The sequence below is a fragment of the Zalophus californianus genome, chromosome 4, assembly GCF_009762305.2.
Source record: "Zalophus californianus isolate mZalCal1 chromosome 4, mZalCal1.pri.v2, whole genome shotgun sequence".
Classification (NCBI taxonomy): Eukaryota; Metazoa; Chordata; class Mammalia; order Carnivora; family Otariidae; genus Zalophus; species Zalophus californianus.
In genome coordinates this window covers 36,187,285-36,214,396 of record NC_045598.1, presented here as the reverse complement: position 1 = coordinate 36,214,396, position 27,112 = coordinate 36,187,285, and the positions used below count along the sequence as shown (strand labels likewise).

Genomic DNA, 27,112 nt, shown 5'->3' with positions numbered 1-27,112 from the left:
GCCTGTTTCTCCCTCTCCCACTCCCCCTGCTTGTGTTCCCTCTCTCGCTGTTTCTCTCTCTGTCAAATAAATAAAATCTTAAAAAAAAAAAGAAATGACAGAAAAATGATCAAATGCTTGAATGTTACAACAATGTCAGTTGGTTACTCTAAATTTCTGTACTTAACTCATGGGAAACTGGTAACAAACAGTTCGATAGCCACCACCAGTCAGCTGACCACACTTGAGTAGCATTTTAGTAGTTTATTTCTCCAATCTCATAACTTTGAATTTCATTTATGTGTTGTCAATCTCCAAATATATATCTCCAGATCAGATTTCACCCTTGATCCCCAGTTCATATATACAATTATCTTTTCAACACTCCTTCTCAGATGTCAAACAAGCACCAAAGTCCTGATTCCTCCAACAACTCCCACTCCTGCCCCTCCCAACAACAAAAAACAACAGAAAACAACCCTGTGCTAATCACATACTCCCCATCTTGCTCAATAAATGGCAATCATATTCACCTAGCTATTCAGTCCTAAAACCTTGCAGTCACAACCAATTCCTTGATTTCTTTCATATACCAAAATTAACTATCAAGAAATATTGTCAGCTCTCCTTTCAAAATATATCCAGAACTCAACCATTTCTTACCACCTCAGTTGCTACCACCTTGTCTAAGCTACCACCACCTTGACTAATTTTTGTAATGGTTTCCTCACATACTTCTCTGCTTTCACTTCTGCTCTCCCTACACTCTGAGCAAGAAGTGACTTTGTTAAAACCTAAGGCAACTCTCTATTCCACAGAGAAAGAAAAGTTGTTTCAACAAATGGAGCTGGGACAACAGCTATCCACATTCAGAAGAATGAAATCGAATCCTCACCTTAAATCACATATAAAAATTAACTAATAATGAATCAAAGACCAAAAGTAAGAGCTAAAACCATAAAATTCTTAAAAAGAAATAGAGGTAAATCATCAGAACAGTGTTCTATGTTTTCTCAGATTCTGTATTTGCCTATTGGCTTTTTTTTTTTTTCCAAGTAATTTCTACACCCAATGTGGGGCTTGAACTCACAACACCCAAATCAAGCAAGCTCGACTGAGCCAGCCAGGCACCCCCTATTTGGCACTTATTAATCAGAGGGCCAAACTAAAAGCCAAACTTATTTGTACTCCCCTGCAATCCAGTTTTTGTGAATGTGCAAAAATCCTATTAACAAACCTTCTAAACAAACCTGAGTCCATACTCCCAACCTCTATCAAACTCTAACACATCAAGCCAATATTTCCGCTGCCCTGTATCACTCAGGGCCAAGTACCAGACAACTAAAAATCACCTCTACAGCCCAGAACCTGCCAATGTTATTCAAAGTAGCCAGCTGGGTACCTTGCCCTGCCTTGCCTTTCCTATACAAACCCCAATAAAGGACTCTGGCTTAGGCTTTTCTCTTGCTCCTTTCTGCCTCCTGACTAAACATGGTGCTTTCCTCATGTGGCCTGGATGGCATGGCATACCCCTTCTGCTGGGGAAATTTTAAGTAATAAATTTTTCTTTCAATAGCATTAGTCTCTCTGTGTCATTACTTAGTTACCTTTACATATTAAGGCCTAGGAACAAAAAGACCTTGAATTAGGCAATGGTTCCTTAGATGTGATATCAAAAGCACAACCAAAGAAAAAGCAGATAAACTGGACTTCATCAAAATTACAAACTTCTATGCATCAGAGGTCACTATCATGAAAGTCAAACAACTACCCACAGAATGGAAGAAAATATTTGCAAATCATGTATCTGATAAGGGTCTAGTATACATATATAAACTACTCTTATAATTCAACAATAAAAAGACAAATACCTCAAATAAAAAATGGGCAAAGGACTTGAATAAACATTTCTCCAAAGAAGATATGCAAATAGCCAACAGGTACATGAAAAGATACTCTACAGGGGCACCTGGATAGCTCAGTTGGTTAAGCTTCCAAGTCTTGATTTCGGCTCAGGTTGTGATCACAGGGTCATGAGATCGGAGCCCTGCATTGGGCTCCATAATCAGCAGGGAGTCAGCTTGAAATTCTCTCTCTCTCCCTCTGCCCCTCCCCCTACTCATGTATACACTTCTCTCCCTCAAATAAATAAATAAATCTTAAAAAAAAAAAAGGTCCCTGGGTGGCTCAGTCATTGAGCGTCTGCCTTCAGCTCAGCTCATGATCCCAGGGTCCTAGGATGGAGCCCTGCATTGGGTTCCCTGCTCAGAGGGGAGCCTACTTCTCCCTCTCCTCCCTGCTTGTGCTCTCTCTCGTTATCTGTTGTTATCTCTGTCTCTCTCTCAAATAAATAAATAAAATCTTTAAAAAAAAAAGGAAGGAAGAAAAACTATTACATCATTATATCATTAGTTATTAGAGAAAAGCAAATCAAAACCACAATGAGAAATAAATTCAGCAAAGTTGCAGGATATAACACCAACACACAAAAGTCAGTTGCATTTCTATATACTAACAGTGAACAATCCAAAAAAGAATTTAAAAAACAAGTCCATTTAGAATAATATCACAAAGAATAAAAATTTACGAATAAGTTCAACTAAGGAGGTGAAAGACCTATACACTGAAAACTATGAAACATTTCTGAAAGAAATTAAAGACTTAAATAAATGGGAAAATATCCTATGTTCAAACATTGGAACTTAGTATTAGTCAATCTGATAATATTACCCAAATTGATCTACAGATTTAATACAACCCCTAGCAAAATCCCAACAACATTTTTACAGAAGAATCACAAGAAATCCTAAATAACCAAAATAATCTTGAAGAACAGAGGTTGATACCAACCTTCCTAATTCAAAACTTACCACAAAGATACAGTAATCAAAACAGTGCAGTACTAGTATAAGGACACACATTTAGATCAATGGAATAGAATACAGAGTCCCAAAATAAATGTTCATATATATGGTCAAATATTTTTGACAAGGGTGCCAAGACCATCAAATGGGGTAAAGACAGTCTTTTTAACAAATGATTCTAGGGACACTAGACACTCATATGCAAAAGAATGAAGTTTGACAATTATCTTATACCATAAACAACAATTAACTCAAAATGGATCAAAGATCTAAAACAATAAAATTCTTGGGGTGCCTGGGTGGCTCAGTCATTAAGCATCTGCCTTCAGCTCAGGTCATGATCCCAGGGTCCTGGGATCGCGCTCCCTGCTCAGCGGGAAGCCTGCTTCTCCCTCTCCCACTCCCCGTGCTTGTGTTCCCTCTCTTGCTGTGTCTCTCTGTCAAATAAATAAAATCTTAAAAAAAAAAAAAAAAAAACTATAAAATTCTTAGAAAAAAATACCTGGAAGATACCTTTCTGACACTGGATCTGGCAATGACTTCTTGGATATGACACCAAAAGCACAGGCAACAAAGAAAAAATAAATCAATTGGACTTCATGAAAATTAACATCTTTTGTGTATCAAAGACATTATCAAGGGAGTGAAAATGCAAATGCAACCCAAAGAATGGAAGAAAATATATGCAAATCATTTATCTGATAAGAGTTTAATATCCAAAAAAGCTTTTAAAAAGGGAGGGGGGAAACGCCTGGTTGGCTCAGTCTGTTGAGCATCTGTCTTCAGCTCAGGTCATAATCCCAGGGTCCGGGAATCGATTCCCTCATTGGGCTCCTTGCTCAGCAGGGAGCCTGCTTCTCCCTCTGCTTGTGCTCTCTTTTTCTCTAACAAACAAATAAATATACCTTTTCTATGAGGAACTATATGCCAGCAAATTACATAACCTGGAAGAAATGGATGCATTCCTAGAGATGTATCAACTACCAAAACTGAACCAGGAAGAAATAGAAAACCTGAACAGACCTATAACCACTAAGGAAATTGAAGCAGTCATCAAAAATCTCCCAAAAAACAAAAGCCCAGGGCCAGATGGCTTCCCAGGGGAATTCTACCACACATTTAAAGAACAATTAATACCTATTCTTCTGAAACTGTTCCAAAAAATAGAAATAAAGGAAAACTTCCAAACCCATTTTATGAGGCCACCATTACCTTGATCCCCAAACCAAAGACCCCATCAAAAAGGAGAATTACAGACCAATATCCTTGATGAACATGGATGCAAAAATTCTTACCAAAATACTAGCCAATAGGATCCAAGAGTACATTAAAAGGATTATTCACCACCAAGTGGGATTTATCCCTGGGCTGCACGCTTGGTTCAACATCCGCAAATCCATCAATGTGATACAATATATTAATAAAAGAAAGAACAAGAACCATATGATCCTCTCAATAAATGCAGAAAAAGCATTTGACAAAGTACAGCATCCTTTCTTGATCAAAACTCTTCAGAGTATAGGGATAGAGGGTACATAACTCAATATCATAAAAGCCATCTATGAAAAACCCAGAGCGAGTATCATTCTCAATGGGGATAAACTGAGAACTTTCCCCCTAAGGTCAGGAACGTGGCAGGGATGTCCAATATCACCACTGCTATTCAACATAGTATTAGAAGTCCTAGCCACAGCAATCAGACAACAAAAAGAAATCAAAGGCATCCAAACCGGCAAAGAAGTAGTCAAACTCTCACTCATTCCAGATGATATGATACTTTATGTGGAAAACCCAAAAGACTCCACCCCAAAACGGCTAGAACTCATACAGGAATTCAGTAAAGTGGCAGGATATAAAATCAATGCACAGAAATCAGTGGCATTCCTATACACCAACAACAAGACAGAAGAAAGAGAAATTAAGGAGTCAATCCCATTTACAAGTGCAACCAAAACCGTAAGATACCTAGGAATAAATCTAACCAAAGAGGCAAAGAATCTGTACTCAGAAAACTATAAAATACTCATGAAAGAAATTGAGGAAGACACAAAAAAATGGAAAAATGTTCCATACTCATGGACTGGAAGAACAAATATTGTGAAGATGTCAATGCTACCTAGAGCAATCTACACATTCAATGCAATTCCTATCAAAATACGATCCACTTTTTTCAAAGAAATGGAACAAATAATCCTAAATTTGTATGGAACCAGAAAAGACCCCGAATAGCCAAAGGAATGTTGAAAAAGAAAACCAAAGCTGGTGGCATCACAATTCCGGACTTCCAGCTCTATTACAAAGCTGTCATCATCAAGACAGTATGGTACTGGCACAAAAACAGACACATAGATCAATGGAACAGAATAGAGAGCCCAGAAATGGACCCTTAACTCTATGGTCAACTAATCTTCAACAAAGCAGGAAAGAATGTCCAATGGAAAAGACAGTCTCTTCAACAAATGCTGTTGGGAAAATTGGACAGCCACATGCAGAAGGATAAAACTGGACCATTTCCTTACACCACACACAAAAATAGACTCAAAATGGTTGAAAGACCTAAATGTGAGACAGGAATCCATCGAAATCCTTGAGGAGAACACAGGCAGCAACCTCTTCGACCTCAGCTGCAGCAACTTCTTCCTAGAAACATCGCCAAAGGCAAGGGAAGCAAGGGCAAAAATAAACTACTGGGACTTCATCAAGATAAAAAACTTTTGGGGGCGGAGCAAGATGGCGGAGGAGTAGGAGACCTAGATTTCGTCTGGTTTCAGGAATTCAGCTGAATAGGGATCAAACCATTCTGAACACCTACGAACTCAACAGGAGATCGAACAGGAGAGTAGCAACAACTCTCTGAACAGAGAAGCGACCACTTACTGGAAGGTAGGACGTGCGGAGAAGTGAATCCGAGGCGATATTCGGGAGGATAGACGGCGGGGGAGGGGGCCTCCGTCGGCCGCTTCTGGCAAGTGATAGAACCGCGGAGCACAAAATCAGAACTTTTAGAAGTTGGATCCGCTGAGGGACGTCGCTGCAGTGGCTAAGCTAAGCGGGGGGGTGGGATCCTCCCGGGACTGTGTGGTCTCAGGACCCTTGGGGTCACAGAAAGACCGGGGGTGCCTGAGTGCGGCAGAGCTCCCAGGTATCAGAGCGGGGAAGCTGGCTGCAGATACGGAGCAGAGTCGCGGGCTCTCAGCTCGGGGTTGCCATAAACTGTGATCTGCGGCCCAGTCGGGGCACGGCTCCCCCAGCAGAGACCCAACAAGCAGCAGATCCGGGGAGACTCCCCTTCCTTCCCGGGGAGGAGCGGTGCGGGAACGCACTGCAGGAATCTGCTGGGTTTGGAGACTCCGCGCGGGGTCGGGTGCCAGAGATAGCAACGCTCGATCACAGGCCGGGTGAGCACGGAGTGCGGCCGGAGACTGGGGAGACGGGAGTGACTGCTTTTCTCTGGGGGCACACTGAGGAGCGGGGCCCCGAGTTCTCAGCTCCTCCGAGTGGAGATTGGGAGGCCACCATTTCTGCCCTGGTCCTCCAAAGCTGTACCGAGAGCTTGCAGGGAACAAAAGCTCCTGAGAGCAAACTGGAGGAGCTTCCTTAGCCCAGACCGACAAGGGCGGGGCAATTCCACCTCCGGCAAAGACATTTGGAAACCACAGCAACAGGCCCCTCCCCCAGAAGATCAACACAAACAGCCAGCAAGCCAAGACCAAGTTGATCGATCAAGGAGAACAGGAGAACTCCAGCGCTAGGGGAATACTGCACATAGATTCATGGCTTTTTTTTTTTTTTTTTTTTTACCATGATTCATTATTTCATCAAAGTTAATTTTTGTTGACTGTTTTTTTTTTATTTTTCTTTTTCCCTTTTTCAACCAACATCTTATAAATCCCTTTTTAAAAAAAAAAACAACAACATTTTTTATCTTTCATTTTTAGAGTCATATTTTATCCCTTCATAGTAGTTACCCTTATTTTTGGCATATATATATAAGTTGTTCTCTCTTTAAAATTTTGAGGTACAGTTTCTTCTAACAGATCAAAATATACCCTAAATCACTAGTGTATGGCTTTGTTCTAGTCTCCTGCCTGATCACATTCTCTCCCTTTTTCTTTTTTTTTTCTTAAATCTTCTTTCTTTTTTCAAACAACTTATCTTACCAAGTCCTTTTATAAAATCTTTTATAATTTTCATCTTTACAGTCATCTTCCATCCCTTCATTGTATCAACCCTTATTTTGTACATATATGTCTTTCTTCCTTTAAAATGTTAGGAAGCACTTTTTTCTAACAGACCAAAATACGCCCAAAATCTAGTGTGTGGCACTGATCTATGCACTAGCCTGATCATATTTGATCATATTCTGCCTTTTTTTGTATTGTTTTGTTTTTGTTTTTATCTTTTTTTTTCTTTTTCTCTTTCTTTTTTCTTTCTTTCCCTTTCTTTTCCCCTGGTTTCAGGTCTTTTCTGATTTGCATACAGTATATTTGCTGGGGACGTTGTAAACCTGTTAGCATTTTGTTCTTTCATTCATCTATTCTCCTCTGGACAAAATGACAAGACGAAAGAAATCACCTCAGCAAAAAGAACAAGAGGTAGTACCGTCAGCCAGGGACCTACTCAATACGGACATTAGTACGATGTCGGACCTAGAGTTCAGAATCATGACTTTAAAGATACTAGCTGGGCTTGAAAAAAGCGTGGAAGTTATTAGAGAAACCCTTTCTGGAGAAATAAAAGAACTAAAATCTAACCAAATCGAAATCAAAAAGGCTATTGATGAGGTGCAATCAAAAATGGGGGCACTAAATGCTAGGATAAATGAGGCAGAAGAGAGAATCAGCGATATAGAAGACCAAATGATGGAAAATAAAGAGGCTGAGAAAAAGAGAGAGAAACAACTACAGGATCACGAGGGCAGAATTCGAGAGATAAGTGATATGATAAGACGAAACAACATTAGAATAATTGGGATCCCAGAAGAAGAAGAGAGAGAGAGGGGGGCAGAAGGTATATTGGAGCAAATTATAGCAGAGAACTTCCCTAATGTGAGGAAGGAAACAGGCATTAAAATCCAGGAGGCACAGAGAACCCCTCTCAAAATCAATAATAATAGGTCAACACCCCGACATCTAGTAGTAAAACTTACGAGTCTCAGAGACAAAGAGAAAATCCTGAAAGCAGCTCGGGAGAAGAGATATGTAACCTACAATGGTAGAAACATTAGATTGGCAACAGACCTATCCACAGAGACCTGGCAGGCCAGAAAGGACTGGCAAGATATCTTCAGAGCACTAAACGAGAAAAATATGCAGCCAAGAATACTATATCCAGCTAGGCTATCATTGAAAATAGAAGGAGAGATAGAAAGCTTCCAGAACAAACAAAAACTAAAGGAATTTGCAAACACGAAACCAGCCCTCCAAGAAATATCGAGAGGGGTCCTCTCAGCAAAGAGAGAACCGAAAAGCAGCAAAGAGCAGAAACGAACACAGACAACAGACAGTTAACAGTCACCTTACAGGTAATACAATGGCACTCAATTCATACCTTTCAATAGTTACCCTGAATGTAAATGGGCTAAATGCCCCAATCAAAAGACACAGGCTATCAGATTGGATTAAAAAACAAGACCCATCAATATGCTGTCTGCAAGAGACTCATTTTAGACACAAAGACACCCCCAGATTGAAAGTGAGGGGGTGGAAAACCATTTACCATGCTAATGGACACCAAAAGAAAGCTGGGGTGGCAATCCTTATATCAGACAAACTAGATTTTAAAACAAAGACTGTAATAAGAGATGAGGAAGGACACTATATCCTACTTAAAGGGTCTATCCAACAAGAAGATCTAACAATTGTAAATATCTATGCCCCGAACATGGGAGCAGCCAATTATATAAGGCAATTAATAACAAAAGTGAAGAAACACATTGACAACAATACAATAATAGTGGGGGACTTTAACACCCCCCTGACTGAAATGGACAGATCATCTAAGCAAAAGATCAACAAGGAAATAAAGACTTTAAATGACACACTGGACCAAATGGACTTCACAGACATATTCAGAACATTCCATCCCAAAGCAAAGGAATACACATTCTTCTCTAGTGCCCATGGAACATTCTCCAGAATTGATCACATCCTAGGTCACAAATCAGGTCTCAATCGGTACCAAAAGATTGGGATCATTCCCTGCATATTTTCAGACCACAATGCTTTGAAACTAGAACTCAACCACAAGAGGAAAGTCGGAAAGAACTCAAATACATGGAGGCTAAAGACCATCCTACTAAAGAATGAATGGGTCAACCAAGAAATTAAAGAAGAATTAAAAAAATTCATGGAAACCAATGAAAATGAAAACACAACTGTTCAAAATCTTTGGGATACAGCAAAGGCAGTCCTGAGAGGAAAGTATATAGCAATACAAGCCTTTCTCAAGAAACAAGAAAGGTCTCAAATACACAACCTAACCCTACACCTAAAGGAGCTGGAGAAAGAACAGCAAATAAAGCCTAAACCCAGCAGGAGAAGAGAAATCATAAAGATCAGAGCAGAAATCAATGAACTAGAAACCAAAAGAACAGTAGAACAGATCAACAAAACTAGGAGCTGGTTCTTTGAAAGAATTAACAAGATTGATAAACCCCTGGCCAGACTGATCAAAAAGAAAAGAGAAATGACGCAAATCAACAAAATCATGAATGAAAGAGGAGAGATCACAACCAACACCAAAGAAATACAAACAATTATAAGAACATATTATGAGCAACTCTATGCCAGCAAATTAGATAACCTGGAAGAAATGGGTGCATTCCTAGAGATGTATCAACTACCAAAATTGAACCAGGAAGAAATAGAAAACCTAAACAGACCTATAACCACTAAGGAAATTGAAACAGTCATCAAAAATCTCCCAAGAAACAAAAGCCCAGGGCCAGATGGCTTCCCAGGGGAATTCTATCAGACATTTCAAGAAGAATTAATACCTATTCTCCTGAAACTGTTCCAAAAAATAGAAATGGAAGGGAAACTTCCAAACTCATTTTATGAGGCCAGCATTACCTTGATCCCAAAACCAGACAAAGACCCCATCAAAAAAGAGAATTACAGACCAATATCCTTGATGAACATGGATGCAAAAATTCTCACCAAAATACTAGCCAATAGGATCCAACAGTACATTAAAAGGATTATTCACCACGACCAAGTGGGATTTATCCCTGGGCTGCAAGGCTGGTTCAACATCCGCAAATCAATCAACGTGATACAATACATTAACAAAAGAAAGAACAAGAATCATATGATCCTCTCAATAGATGCAGAAAAAGCATTTGACAAAGTACAGCATCCTTTCTTGATCAAAACTCTTCAGAGTATAGGGATAGAGGGTACATACCTCAATATCATAAAAGCCATCTATGAAAAACCTACAGCGAATATCATTCTCAATGGGGAAAGGCTGAGAGCTTTTCCCCTAAGGTCAGGAACGCGGCAGGGATGTCCACTCTCACCACTGCTATTCAACATAGTATTAGAAGTCCTAGCCACAGCAATTAGACAACAAAAAGAAATCAAAGGCATCCAAATCGGCAAAGAGGAAGTCAAACTCTCACTCTTTGCAGATGATATGATACTGTATGTGGAAAACCCAAAAGACTCCACCCCAAAACTGCTAGAACTCATACAGGAATTCAGTAAAGTAGCAGGATATAAAATCAATGCACAGAAATCAGTGGCATTCCTATACACCAACAACAAGACAGAAGAGAGACAAATCAAGGAGTCGATCCCATTTACAATTGCACCCAAAACCATTAGATACCTAGGAATAAATCTAACCAAAGAGGCAAAGGATCTGTACTCAGAAAACTATAAAATACTCATGAAAGAAATTGAAGAAGACACAAAGAAATGGAAAAACGTTCCATGCTCATGGATTGGGAGAATCAACATTGTGAAGATGTCAATGCTACCTAGTAGAGCAATCTACACATTCAATGCAATCCCCATCAAAATACCATCCACTTTTTTCAAAGAAATGGAACAAATAACCCTAAAATTTGTATGGAACCAGAAGAGACCCAGAATAGCCAGAGGAATACTGAAAAAGAAAAGCAAAGCTGGCGGCATCACAATTCCGAACTTCCAGCTCTATTACAAAGCTGTCATCATCAAGACAGTATGGTACTGGCACAAAAACAGACACATCGATCAATGGAACAGAATCGAGAGCCCAGAAATGGACCCTCAACTCTATGGTCAACTTATCTTTGACAAAGCAGGAAAGAATGTCCAATGGAAAAGAGACAGTCTCTTCAACAAATGGTGTTGGGAAAATTGGACAGCCACATGCAGAAGAATGAAACTGGACCATTTCCTTACACCACACACAAAAATAGACTCCAAATGGTTGAAAGACCTAAACGTGAGACAGGAGTCCATCCAAATCCTAAAGGAGAACACAGGTAGCAACCTTTTCGACCTTAGCCGCAGCAACTTCTTCCTAGAAACATCGCCAAAGGCACGGGAAGCCAGGGCAAAAATGAACTATTGGGATTTCATCAAGATAAAAAGCTTTTGCACAGCAAAAGAAACAGTCTACAAAACCAAAAGACAACCAACAGAATGGGAGAAAATATTTGCAAATGACATATCAGATAAAGGGCTAGTATCCAAAATCTATAAAGAACTTATCAAACTCCACACCCAAAGAACAAATAATCCAATCAAGAAATGGGCAGAAGACATGAACAGACATTTCTCCAAAGAAGACATCCAAATGGCCAACAGGCACATGAAAAAGTGCTCAACATCGCTCGGCATCAGGGAAATCCAAATCAAAACCTCAATGAGATACCACCTCACACCCGTCAGAATGGCTAAAATTAACAAGTCAGGGAACGACAGATGTTGGCGGGGATGTGGAGAAAGGGGAACCCTCCTACACTGTTGGTGGGAATGCAAGCTGGTGCAACCCCTCTGGAAAACAGTATGGAGGTTCCTCAAACAGTTGAAATTAGAGCTACCGTTCGATCCAGCAATTGCACTACTGGGTATTTACCACAAAGATACAAATGTAGGGACCCGAAGGGGTACGTGTACCCCAATGTTTATAGCAGCAATGTCCACCATAGCCAAACTATGGAAAGAGCCAAGATGCCCATCGACAGATGAATGGATAAAGAAGATGTGGTATATATACACAATGGAATATTATGCAGCCATCAAAAGGAATGAGATCTTGCCATTTGCAACGACGTGGATGGAACTGGAGGGTGTTATGCTGAGTGAAATAAGTCAATCAGAGAAAGACATGTATCACATGACCTCACTGATATGAGGAATTCTTAATCTCAGGAAAGAAACTGAGTGTTACTGGAGTGGTTGGGGATGGGAGGGATGGGGTGGCTGGGTGATAGACATTGGGGAGGGTATGTGCTACGGTGAGCGCTGTGTATTGTGCAAGACTGTTGAATCACAGTTCTGTACTTCTGAAACAAATAACGCAACATATTTTAAGAAAAAAGAAAAAGAAGAAGATAACAGGAGAGGAAGAAAAGGGGAGTATGTCAGAGGGGGAGACGAACCATGAGAGATGATGGACTCTGAAAAACAAACTGAGAGTTCTAGAGGGGAGGGGGGTAGGGGGATGGGTTAGCCTGGTGATGGGTATTGAGGAGGGCACGTTCTGCATGGAGCACTGGGTGTTATGAACAAACAATGAATCATGGAACACTGCAGCAAAAACTAATGATGTAATATATGGTGATTAACATATCAATAAAAAAATAAAAAAAAAAGATAAAAAACTTTTGCACAACAAAAGAAACAGTCAACAAAACCAAAAGACGACCAACAGAATGGGAGAAGATATTTGCAAATGACATATCAAATAAAGGGCTAGTATCCAAAATCTATAAAGAACTTATGAAACTCAACACCCAAAGAACAAATGATCCAATCAAGAAATGGGCAGAAGACATGAACAGACATTTTTCCAAAGAAGATATCCAAATGGCCAAGAGACACATGAAAAAGTGCTCAACATCGCTCAGCATCAGAGAAATCCAAATCCAAACCTCAATGAGATACCACCTCACACCAGTCAGAATGGCTAAAATTAACAAGTCAGGAAATGACAGATGTTGGCAGGGATGCAGAGAAAGGGGAACACTCCTACACTGTTGGTGGGAATGCAAGGTGGTGCAGCCACTCTGGAAAACAGTATGGAGGTTCCTCAAAAAGTTGAAAATAGAGCTACCGTACGATCCAGCAACTGCACTACTGGGTATTTACCCCAAAGATACAAATGTAGGGACCCAAAGGGGTACATGCTCCCCGATGTTTATAGCAGCAATGTCCACAATAGCCAAACTGTGGAAAGAGCCAAGATGTCCATTGACAGATGAATGGATAAAGAAGATGTGGTGTGTGTATACACACACACACACACACACACACACACACACACACACACACACACACACACACACACACAATGGAATATTATGCAGCCATCAAAAGGAATGAGATCTTGCCATTTGCAACAACGTGGATGGAACTGGAGGGTATAATGCTGAGCGAAATAAGTCAATCAGAGAAAGATATGTATCATATGACCTCACTGATATGAGGAATTCTTAATCTCAGGAAACAAACTGAGGGTTGCTGGAGTGGTGGGGGGTGGGAGGGATGGGGTGGTTGGGTGATAGACACTGGGGAGGGTATGTGCTATGGTGAGCGCTGTGTAAGACTGTTGAATCACAGATCTGTACCTCTGAAACAAACAATACATTATATGTTTAAAAAAAAAAGAAGAAGAAGATAACAGGAGGGGAAGAATGAAGGGGGGAAAATCAGAGTGGGAGACGAACCATGAGAGATGATGGACTCTGAAAAACAAACTGAGGGTTCTAGAGGAGAAGGGGTGGGGGGGATGGGTTAGCCTGGTGATGGGTATTAAAGAGGGCACGTTCTGCATGGAGCACTGGGTGTTATACCCAAACAATGAATCATGGATCACTACATCAAAAACTAATGATGTAATGTATGGTGCTTAACATAACATAATAATAAAAATAAAATAAATTAATGTAAAAAAAATAATAAATCGGGCGCCTGGGTGGCTTAGTCGTTAAGCATCTGCCTTTGGCTCAGGTCATGATCCCGGGGTCCTGGGATCAAGCCCCACATAAGGCTCTCTGCTCCACGGGAAGCCTGCTTCTCCTTCTCCCACTCCCCCTGCTTGTGTTCCTTCTCTCACTGAGTCTCTCTCTGTCAAATAAATAAAATCTTTAAAAATAATAATAATAATAATAAATCGTTTTTTAAAAGAGTTTAATATCCAGAATATATAAAAAACTCCTACAACTAAACACTAAAAATAAACAACCCAATTCAAAAATGGGCGAAGAAAGTGATTTCTCCAAAGGTTTACAAATGACCAGCAAGCACATGAAAAGATGCTCAACATCACTAGTAATTAGGAAAATGCAAATTAAAGCCATAATGAAATACCACTTCACACTTATGAAGATGACTATTATTTTAAAAATGGAAAATAACAAGTGTTGGCTAGGATGTGGAGAAATTAGAACCTTCATGTATTGCTGGTTGGAATGTAAAATGGTGCAGCTGCCGTAGAAAGCAGTATGGTGGTTCCTCAGGAAGTTACACAGAGAATTACCACATGATCCAGAAACTCCCCTTCCTGGTATCTACCTGAATTAAGTGAAAGCAGGGACTCAAACAGATACTTGTACACCCATGTTCACAGCAGCATTATTCACAATAGCCAAAAGTGGAAGCAATCCAAATGTTCATCAACAGATAATAGATAAACAAAATGTGATACATACATACAATGCAATATTATTTAACCTTGAAAAGGAACGAAGTATGACACAAACTAAAACATGGATGAATCTCTAAAAAATTATGTTAGACAAAAGAAGCCAGACACAAGAGGCCACATATTATGTCATTCCACTTAAATGTAACGTTCAGAATAGGCAAATCTATTAAGAAACAAAGTAGATTTGTTGGTTACCAGGGACTAGAAGGAATGCAGAATGCAGAATGAATGCTAGCAAGTAGGGGTTTTCTTTTCAGGTGATGAAGATATTCTGAATTAAGATAGTGGTAATTCCTACAAAACCCTGTGAACTGTATACTCTTAAATGGTAATTATATGATATGTGGATTATATCTCAATAAAACTAACTGCCCTTTTCCAAAAAACAAAAACAAAGCAAAACAAAACAAAAACTAGGACAGATCACATCTTTCTCTGCTTAAAACCACCCACTGACTTTCTGTCCCAATCAGTGTAAAATACAAAAATCTCTTCTGTAGCCTACAACTACAAAATGCAGCCTCTGGCTCATATTCTTTGATGCCCCACCACCCCCGCACCAACCCCAACACCACTTTTCACTCACCAACAGCCACCCTGGCCTCCTTGCTGTCCTCCAACATGCCAAGCATGTTCCTACCTCAGAACCTTGGCACATGCTATATCCTCTACATGGAATGCTCTTGCCCAATATATATCAACATTGCTCATTCCAGACTCTTTCTGGTCTCTGCTCAAATGTCACCTTAATGAAAATATTCCTAGACAACACAATTTAAAATTTCAACCTCTGCTCCACAAAACATATACCATCTATCTCTTATCTGGCTTTTTCTTCATAGCACTCAATACCCTACAACACACTTGATATATGTTTCTGTGTGTCTGTCTCTCTTGAATAGAAGCTCCATAAGAGTAGAAACTTTGCTTAAACACTACTTCATCTCCAGTATCTAGAATAGTGCCTGCACATAATAAAAACTTAATATATGATGAATGAATTTAAACAAATGAACAAATGAATAGAAGCAAAAAGACAAAGAGAAATACAGTAACTCATTTTACAAAGAAAACACCTAGTAAAGGGTATTGGCAAGACTCAGGCCCAGGTCTGCCTGACTGTCAAATCCAAGCTCTTCATTTCTATGGTATACTTTACTTCCGATTTTGGAGACATTAGAGGGATTACTTGTTAAGTGGAAGAGTGTGTACTTTGTAAAATGCCAATATATTACATCTAAAAATCCATTTTTTTTAGTTTCTATTCATTTTAATGCAACTATCATATTACATGGAAAAGCGTAACAATTGACAGCCTCCAAAATTACTGAACTTCATTTATTTTATATTGCTCAGCTACTTTCAAAATTATGCTTATTAAATGAACCTCTCTCTTTCAAAAGACACCAAACTAGCTGCAACCCCCAAATTTCTCTGCACCCATAAAATACACTAGAGAGAATGTGCCAAAGGAAAGGAGGCTTTACACCTGGAATGGGCATATAGTAGCATCTGCTCTTCAAGAGCCATTCTGGGACAGAGACAAACAGGGACAGAAGTACAACACCCCCTTCTCCTTCCAACCAAGACTCAGAAGACAATTTTTTTTTTTAAAGTAATCTCCATGCCCAACGTGGGGCTTGAACTCACGACCCCAAGATCAAGAGTTTCATGCTCTACTGACTGAGCCAGCCAGGCATCCCAAGATGATTATAATAACCTTTAATACTTCCGAACTATGGGGCACCTGGGTGGCTCAGTCGGTTAGACGGTTAAGGGTCTGACTCTTGGTTTCAGTTCAGATCATGATCTCAGGGCTATGGGATCAGCCTGCATCTGGCTTCTCAGGCTTCAGCTCTGCACCCTTAGCGCAGAATCTGCTGGAGATTCTTTCCCTCCTCATTCTCCCTCCCCCTGTGCTCATCCCCCAGCTCGTGCACGTGCTCGCGCTCTCTCTCTCAAATAAATTAATTAAATCTTAAAAAACAAAAAAATTTCCAGACTAGTCTACAAGGACCAGAAACAGTGGAGCAAATGGCTAAGTCACTTGTTTTATTAACATCAGTTTCTCCACACTTACTACAAACTTTTAAGTATTAATTAAACTTACTCAAACCTCTTAGGTTGTGTTGTTTATACCTTCCTGGCTTCTTTACTGCAAATGCTAAGCTATGCTTTGCTTCCTACAAAGTCTTCTTACATACTTCCTACAAAGTCTTGCCCAGCACTGTGCAAAAGAGGTACCATGAAGCTTCAATTATTTGGGGAGATAACTAAGCACAGACATGAGGTAAGCCCATCCCCTTGTTTTGTAAGTGAGACAATTCAGTCCCAGAAATTATAGTTCCTGTTGACATATAACGTATTAGTGGCAAAGCCTAGATTAGTATCCAGAATTCCCAGCTTCCTTCCAGAATAAAACTTTTCTACTCCTCCAGTATTAAAGATTTAAAAAAAAAAAAACATTGTTTGCACTGAGGTACTTCCGGCTTACTTAATGATAAATCCTCAAAATAGAAGGTTATGTCTAATTTAATCTTATAGCCTCAAAACCTAGATTGGTACCCAACACACAATAGATAGTAGGGTGCATTTACTGAATGATCAATTGTTTAAATGTGAGTTACTTTATTAAAAGGTATTTATTTCTGATTCTAATTAAATATTTTAAGGAAGTTATAGTAAGCCTAACTTTAGATATCACTAAAACGACCAAGATATTCCTAAGGGTAAAACTAAAATGACCCCCAATTCCTCTAATTTCAAATAATAATCATTTTCCCAGGATATCCTTCCTTCTCCTCAGCAAACTCCATTCATTGGAGGCATATACTCCTAGAAGAAGCTTCCTGCCTCAGGCCTTAATTCATTTCACCTAATCTTAAGCAAAGAGCAAATCTTAGAGAACTTCCAATAAGAGGAAGCAAAAGAAAAAATGCCAGAAATAACAGAATAGTGACCAAGTACACAGGGGTGCCTGGCCAGCTCAGTCAGTAAAGCATGTGACTCTTGATCTCAGGGTTGTGAGTTTGAGGCCCACGTTGGGTGCAGAGATTACTTAAAATCTTTAAATATATATATTTGCTGAACAAGATGCTGAAAAGCCACTCCTTTTCAGTTTTGTATACATACTTAGTAGAGATCACTCCATTAAGAGTTCTGGTAGCACCTCTGCCCGGTTTTTAGAAGACTCGGGCCCTTATTTCTACCCTGAATCCAAATTTGGTGCTGCCCTTGCCCCCAAACTGTCAGAAAACTTGGCCTCGGGCGCCTGGGTAGCTCAGATGGTTAAGCATCTGCCTTCAGCTCAGGTCATGATCCCAGGATCCTGGGATCGAGTCCCACATCGGGCTCCCTGCTCAGCGGGGAGCCTGCTTCTCCCTCTGCCTCTCTCTCTCTCTCTCACGAATAAATAAATAAAATCTTAAAAAAGAAAAGAAAAGAAAAGAAAACTTGGCCTCTCCCTAGTACCATGTTATGGGACAGATAAAGATGCTAATGAGTTTCAACTTGAACATTCCCAAAAAGCTTAATTCTGTTTAAAAAATAAAAAATAAATTTAAAAAAAGAACACTTGGTAAATCCCAAAGCACAAGTATAAAACTGTGATGGGTACTTAAGCAGCAGCTTTTCTTCAAATGCTAGGCAAAAACCAAGACAGAGACGGGGACTGGGGGGTGAGAAGGGGTGGGCGAAAGGGGAGGATCTGACCTAGCAAGAGAAACTGGCCAAACTAGCAAGAGAAATTGGCCGGCCCACCGGGTTCCCTGGCCCAGATAAGAGTTGGGGGGCAGGGCGGGGTGGGGGGAGGAATATATGGAACTCCTCCAAATAATACTGACAACAGTCCCCAGGAGGAATTCCTAAGCTAGTATTCATAATCATAATCATAATAATCATCAACTTACAAGCTGCCTCTTCTTGGAAGGCTCAACTCCTTCTGAAAAACAAAGCACAAACACAGTTACACAGAAATAAGGACACATCTGGTCCTACAGGTCTGCATTAAATGTCCTACAGCATTATCTCAACAATGGCAAAAACTAAATATTTCCAAACAATAACCTCTTCCCTTATCGTTTAAATTCAGTGAAATAAAGAGCAGTCAGGTTAACTACCACCTCTTTATTCTTCCTTCCCAAAAGGAATGTCTCACAGACTACTTGCAGCATTTTCCCCACTAGATGGAACCATCTCACCAGTGGATATTATCCCAGATACCCACTGGGCTAGCCATTAACTTGATGAATTGTAAAGGATTCACCCATCATTAAGAGTCAGGGATATGAAAGGAACAACATGGAATTTTTTTTTAATTAGGAAACATTTTAGACAAAGAAGTATAGAAAATAATATAACAAAGAGATGACTATAGACACCACTGGTGTGAGAACAGTTGGGCCTCTGTGACTTGCTTTCAAAATTTATCAAGTCCCACCTCCCACAACTCCCTACTTAACTGGTATGAATATTTTTTTTATCTTTGCCATATGTCTTCATATTTTCTTACATATATATTCATAAATAATTATTAGTATCATTTCATGTTTTTAAATTATTTATTTAAAATATTTGTATGTATTTTAAATTATTTATTTAAAATATGTATTCATCTGCTGACTTCAATATTAACTGGGAGATTCACCCACGTCGATATTTTTCACTTTTGTTCATTAGTCCACTTTATAAATTTATTTTGTCACTTATTTATAATATTTATTTATCCATTCTCCAGGAAACATAAAGTTAATTTTCTTTGCACATTTTTCTTCTCCATCAAAACAATGCTCCTATAAATAGCTTGTACTTGATTCTTCATGCACATTATAAAAAGTTTCCTGGAAGTATATATTTAGATTTAACCTCCCCCTCCAATGCTTCCAAAATTGATTCCAACCACAGGCTTTCCCCATCTCAGGTGATGGTTATTTCTATTCTTCTGGTTGTTTAGACCAAAACATCTGGATTCCTCTGTTATTCATATCCATCATATCCTAACCATCAGGAATTCTTTTTTATTTTATATTTTTATTTTTTATCATTAAAATTTCATAATTATCAAGAGTTTTGTCACAATCCATCATTTTTTCCCTTTTCTCTCTACTGAAGTATTTTATTTTTTTAAATTTTTATTTAAATTCTAGTTAGTTAACATACAATGCAATACTGGTTTCAGGAGTAGAATTCAGTGATTCATCACTTACCTATAATATCCAATGCTCATCATAAGAAGTGTCCATCACCCTTCCAGTCCATCTCCCACCCACGTCCTTCCATCAACTCTCAGTTGGTTCTCTATCATTAAGAGTCTCTTGTTTCCCTTTCTCTCCCCCCCCCATATGTTCATCTGCTTTGTTTCTTAAATTCCACATATGAGTAAAATCATACCATCCATCAAGAATTCTTAATGGCTCTAGCTTTAAAATATATCCATGATACAACCATTTTTCAGACATATCTCCACAATGTATATATACATACAACCTCTTAAACAAAAACTTTGGATTTAGTCATATTTAGATATTGGAATTGGGGGAGGTGGGTATTAAAATAACAGCACATACATGTTATATTATGTAACAATATATCATATAACTACTTCATAAAAGACTGTGGCAGCAAAATCCATTAAAATTTCTGTAACAAAATATATAATAGTCACAATAAAGTCTAAAGAATCTCAATTCAATTTTGTCATCTGAAGAGTTAAAGTTAGGGAAAAGCCTCTTGGTTTCTGCTATTGGATTCTAAGCCATCATGGTCTCTCCCTGGCTTCTCAACCAGCTCTTAACTGGTACCCCATTCCTGTTTCTACCTTTATCCCTCTATAGTCTATTCTCAACCTAACAGTGTTCCTTTTAAAGGTCAGTTAGATCATAACACTCCTGCTCAAAACCCTCGAATGGATCCCTGATTCACTCACAAGTGAAAGTCAAAATCCACATAAAGACCTAGAAGGGTGACCCACCACCCCTTCCCAGTATCTCTCTGACCTTCTCTCTCCCTTGTACACTTTGACCCAGCCATACTGGACTCTATTATTCATCAAACACATCCAGCATTCTACTACCTTCACTAATCTGTGCATTCTACCTATAATGCTGCTCTTCCCCCAAATATTTCCTTAACTCCCTAACAGCCTTCAAAAATCTTGGCTCAATTTTTACCTGAGCATGAAGTCTACTACCCTGATAGCCCTACATAATATTGCAACTTACTTTACACCCCATCACCCTCTTATCCTGCTATAACTTTTTTTAATGTATCACCAATATACTTTCAATATATTTATCACTAACATGGTATATAATTTACTTATTATGTTTATTGCCCATTTTCTGTCCTCACCCACTAGAATCTAAGCTCCATGAGGGCAAGGATCTCAGTATGTTTTATTTACTAATGCATCTGAATGACTTAGAACAGTGATTGGCATATACTAGATGCTCAAAAAATAATTGTTGAACACATATTCTCCAATACTTGGTATTTTCAGACTTTTTAATTTTATTTATTTTTTTTAAAGAAAGCTTTCCCTTCTATTTTTTTTAAATATTTTATTTATTTATTTGACAGTGAGAGAGAACAAGTAGGGGGAGTGGCAGGCAGAGGGAGAGGGAGAAGCAGGCTCCCCTCTGAGAGGGCAGGCCAATGTGAGGCTCAATCCCAGGACCCTGGGATCATGACCTGAGCCGAAGGCAGACCCTTAACTGACTAAGCCACCCAAGTGCCCCAACTTTTTAATTTTTAAAGACTATATTTATTTATTTGAGAGAGACAGTGCACGTGCATGAGCAGGGGGGAGGGGCAGAGGAGGAAGGAGAGGGAGAGAGAATACAAGCAGACTCCGCACTGAGCACAGAGCCAAACACAGAGCCAATCCCATGACCCTAAGATCATGACCTGAACTGAAACCAAGAGTCGGACGCCTAACTGACTGAGCCACCCAGGCACCCCAGACTTTTTAATTTTTACCAATCTATCAGCTCTGATCATAGTACGGTTTTCAATTTTTCAATTTTTTTTAAGATTTTATTTTTAAGTAATCTCTACATCCCAACATGGGGGCTCGAACCCACAACGCCAAGATCAAGAGTCACATGCTCTACCAACTGAACCAGCCAAGCAACCCTGATCGTATATTCCTATAATTATTAGTGAAGTTAAGCAAGGTTTCATATGTTTGTTGACCACTAGAGTTTCCTCAATGGTGAACTGCCTATTTATACCCTGGCCCATTTTTCTATTAGATTTCCTTTTTTTTTTTTTTTAATTGAATTGTAAGATATATTCTGGATAATAATTATTTATAAGTTAAAGTCATTGAAAATGTTTTCTCAGTCTTATCTTTTTATTTTTTTTACTTTTATTTTTAATGGAGTCATCAAAAGGTTTTTTTTATGTAGTCAAACTTATCAGTCTTTCCTTGTATTATTTTTTATATGTAAGAAATACATCTCTAACACACAGACACATGAATGTATTTGCTTATATTTTCTTCTAAAAGATTTGTAGGTTTAATTTTCACACACAGTTTGTTAATATACCTGGAACTTATTTTTCAAATGGAGGGAGATAGGAATCCTATTATATTTTTTTCTATACATATGATCGATTATCCCAGGTCATTTGTTAAATGATGTGCAAATTCAGTGCAATATTAAGTTTCCATAAATGCACGGGTGTCTCTCTTGACTATATTCTGTTCCAGTGTACTGTCAGCCCCTGTGCCAATACCACACTGTTTAATTGGTACAGCTTGACAATAAATCTTGATATTTGTAAGGCAAGTCCATTCACATTGTTATTACTCTTGAAAATTATGAGAGCTAATCTTGGGGCTTTGCTGCTCCATATAAATGTTAGAATCAACTTGTAGATAAAAACTTTGACACTGCACTGGATCCAGCATTGATCTGGAGATAACTGACATATTTATAATACAGACAACTACTATACAAGAACATGGTATACCCAATCCATTTATTTAGGTCTTCTTTAATATGTTTTAATAAAGTTTGATAATTTTTCAAATAAAGATTACACAAATATTTTTGTTAGATTTATTTCTAAATACACTATATTTTCTTGCTGCCATTAAATCATATTTTTTAAACACATTTGCCAAGAGTTGTAGTTCATTACACTCCTCCCAATATAGTATGAAAATTTTCAGACACAGAAAACAGAAAAATTTAAAAACCTGTACAGCAAACATCTATATACCTACAACCTAGAGTGTTCAATTGTTAACATTTCACAATACAGGCATGCCTTGTTTTAATGCACTTCACTTTATTGTTCCTCATAGATACTGCCTTTTTTTTTTTTTTTAACATATTGAAGGTTCGTGGCAATCCTACATCAAGTGTATCAGCAACATTTTTGCAACAGCATTTGCTCACTTCATGTGTCTCTGTCACATTTTGGTAATTCTCAAAAATTTCAAACTTTTACATTATTATTATATTTGCTATGGTGATCTGTGATCAGTGATCTTTGATGTTACTGTTGTAATTGTTTTGGGGTGCCACGAACCTTGCCCATACAAGATGGCAAACTTAACTGATAAATATTGTGTTTGTTCTATCTGCTCCACTGACTAGCCCTTCTCCTCATCTCTTTCTCTCTCCTCTAGTCTCCCTACAATATTGAAATTAGGCCAGTTAATAACCCCACAATGGCCTCTACGTGTTCAAGTGAGAGGAAGAGCTGCACGTCTCTCACTTTAAATCAAAAGCTAGAAATGATTAAGCTTAGTGAGGAAGGCTTTTCAAAAGTCAAAACAGGCCAAAAGCTAGGTAGGCCTCCTGCACCAAATAGCCAAGTTGTGAATGCAAAGAAAAAGGTCTTGAAGGAAATTTAAAATCTAACTCCAGTGAACACATGAATGATAAGAAAAGCAGAACAGCCTTATTGCTGATATGGAGAAAGTTTGAGTGGTCTGGATAGAAGATCCAACCAGCCACAGCATTCCCTAATCCAGAGCAAGGCCCTAACTCTCTTCGTTTCCATGAAAGCTAAGAAAGGTGAAGAAGCTGCAGAAGAAAAGTATGAAGCTAGCAAAAGTAGGTTCATTAAGCTGTAGGGAAAGAAGCCATCTCCTTAACATAAAAACGTAAGGTGAAGCATCAAGAGCTGATGTAGAAGCTACAGTAAGTTGTCCAGAAGATCTAGTTAAGATAATTAATGAAGGTGGCTACACTAAACAACAGATTTTTAAAGTAAATGAAACAGCTTCATTTTGGAGGAAGATACCATCTGGGACTTCCCTAACTAGAGAGGTCAAGGCATTTAAAGCTTCAAAGGACAGGCTGACTCTCTTGTTAAGAGGCTAATCCAACTGGTGAACTAAGTTGAAGTCCACGCTCATTTACCATTCTAAAAATCCTAGGGCCCTTAAGAATTATACTAAATCTACTCTGCCTGTGCTCTATCAATGAAACAACAAAGCCTGGATGACAGCACATCTGTTTATAGCATGGTTTACTGAATAGTTTAAGCCCACTGTTGAGACCAGCTCAGAAAAAAAAAAAAGACTCCTTTCAAAATATCACTGCTTATTGACAATGCATCTGGTCACCCAAGAGCTCTGATGGAGATGTACAAGATTAATGTTTTCATGCCTGTTAACACAACAACCATTCTGTAGCCCATGGATCAAGGAGTAATTTTGACTTTCAAGTATTATTATTTAAGAGACACATTCTGTAAGGCTTTAGCTGCCATAGGTAGTGATTCCTCTGATGGATCTGTGCAAAGCAAATGGACAACCTTCCGGAAAGGATTCACCATTCTAGAGGCCATAAAAAACATTCATGATTCATGAGAGGCGGTCAAAATATTAACATAAACAGGAGTTTGAAAGAAGTTGATGCCAACCCTCAAGGGTGACTTTGAGGAGTTTAAGACTTCAGTGGAAGAAGTAACTGCAGATGGGGTGTAAATAGCAAGAAAACTAGAATTACAAGTGGAGCTTGAAGGTGTAACTGATTTGCCACAATCTCATGATAACCCTTGAACGGATGAGGAGTTACTTCTTATGGATGAACAAAGAAAGTGGTTTCTTGGGATGGAATCTACTCCTGGTGAGGATGCTGTGAAGAATGTTGAAACGATAACAAAGGATTCAGAAATATCACATAAACTTAGTTGATAAAGCAGTGGCAGAGTTTGAGAGGATTGACTCCAATTTTGAAAGAAGTTCTGTGCATAAAATACTATCAAACCACATGTCACACTATTCATGAAGTCATCCATGAAAGGAAGAGAGTCAATGTGGCAACTTCACTGTTCTCTTTTTTAAGAAACTGCCACAACCATCCCAACCTTCAGCAACCACCATCCTGATCAGTCGGCAGCCATTAACATCAATGTAAGACCTTCCACCAGCAAAAAGATTATGACTGCTGAAAGCCCAGAGGGTGGCTAGTATTTTTTAGCAATAAAGTATTTTTTAATTAAGGTATGTAGTTCTTTTTTTTAGACAGAATGCTATTGCTCACTTAATAGACTATAGTATAGTGTAAACATAACTTATATGCATTGGAAAACCAAAAACTTCATTTGACTTGCTTTATTGCAATATTTGCTTTATCGTGGTGGTCTGGAACTGAACCCACAATATCTCCAAGGTATGCCTATATTTGCTTTATCACATAGTTAGCTACTCATCCATTTTTAAAAAACAAAATGCATCTTCAAGTAGACTACAGACATCAGTAGACACTTAAGTATGTCTACCATTATCCAGAATTCAGCATTTATTTACAATGCTTTCATGTAATAGATATTTATCTATATATCCATATATCTATCTCCAACATGAAAGCATATATATATAATTAATATATGTATTAATTAATCTTAAGTGTGCCAGATGATAAGTTTAATAAATGGAAAAACTCAGATAACCCAAATCCCTACCAAAATATAGAAGATGTCCATCAATCCAGAGAGTTCCATCATATCTTTTTTTGGTAAATTCCCAACAAACCACTATTCCCTCACCCAGGTAAATACTATTCCCATTTTTCCACCATGGATTAGTTTTGCATGCTCCAGAACTTCATATAAATGGAACAAGTATAAACCTTTGTATATAAAACGTCTTGCACTCAGCACAGCATTTTAGAAATTCATCCATGTTACATGAAATAGTAGCAAAATCTAATCATATGAATATACCGCAGTTTATTTATCTTTTCTCCTACTAATGGATATTTGGGTTATTTCCAGTTTTGAGCTATTAACATTCCTGTACAAGTCTTTTAATAGGCCTATGTTTCATCTCTCTTGGGTAAATACCTAAGAATGGGATTGCTAGGTTATAGGATAGGTATATATTTATTTTTATAAGAAACTACCAGATCGGCAGTTGAGTTGTTGCTTTGGCCAGACCAGGACGTGTGGCCCGCTGCACCCGCTCTTTGCGCCCCGTCGCTCCCGCCCGCCTGCAGGATGGCAGATCTACTACTCGGACAAGTACTTCGACGAGCACTACAGGTACCAGCATGTCATGTTACCCAGAGAACTTTCCAAACAAGTCCCAAAAACCCATCTGATGTCTGAAGAGAAGTGGAGGAGACTTGGTGTCCAACAGAGTCTAGACTGGGTTCATTACATGATCCATGAGCCAGAACCACATATTCACAACAAACTCCCTTTCCTGTGTAGCAAATGTACTGTTACTGATGGTCTGGGCATTATGGTGTTTTAGCTCCACTCAGTCACACTTGAGTGTGAGTCTATCTTAAGGTCTGAAGCCAAGGGGGAAATCAGTGTGTATGCAGCTATGGTACACCTATGAAACTAATGTATTTCACTCCCCTCGTTCCATTAAATTCACATGTCATCACCCTGAGAATAGGTTTCAGTGATGCAGTATTTACATTATACAATATTAAGGAACATGGAAAAGAGCACACAATATAAACTTCATGTTATGGTTCAATAACACATAACTTATGTGACCTGGAATTTCACCTCCCTCTAAGGCTTAGATATAATGTTTATAAAGGTCAAATAAAATAATGTATACGAAAGTATTTTATTCTATAAATTGTGACACAAGTGACAGATGAGTTGTTCTCATGTGAGTCTGACGGAATAGTAAAGACAGCTTGATGATACACTAACAGGATATTTCCACACGGTATAAAAACTCAGGGCTCAGGGCACCTGGGTGGCTCAGTTGGTTGAGGGACTGCCTTCGGCTCAGGTCATGATCCTGGAGTCCCAGGATCGAGTCCCGCATCGGGCTCCCTGTTCGGCGGGGAGTCTGCTTCTCCCTCTGACCCACCCCCCCATGCTCGCTCTCTCTCTCATTCTCTCTCTCAAATAAATGAATAAATAAAATCTTTAAAAAGAAACAAAACTCAGGGCTCAGAGTCAAAAAATTTTTA

At 38.8% G+C, this 27,112-nt stretch overlaps 1 protein-coding gene across 1 annotated transcript in view; it reads right to left on the bottom strand.

The window, feature by feature from the left end:
- MAST2 (microtubule associated serine/threonine kinase 2) overlaps positions 1–27,112 on the bottom strand; it is a 223,286-nt gene that overhangs the window by 124,587 nt on the left and 71,587 nt on the right. The window contains 1 exon segment of the mRNA XM_027616549.2: positions 18,617–18,648. Coding sequence (XP_027472350.2) covers positions 18,617–18,648 — 32 coding nt within the window.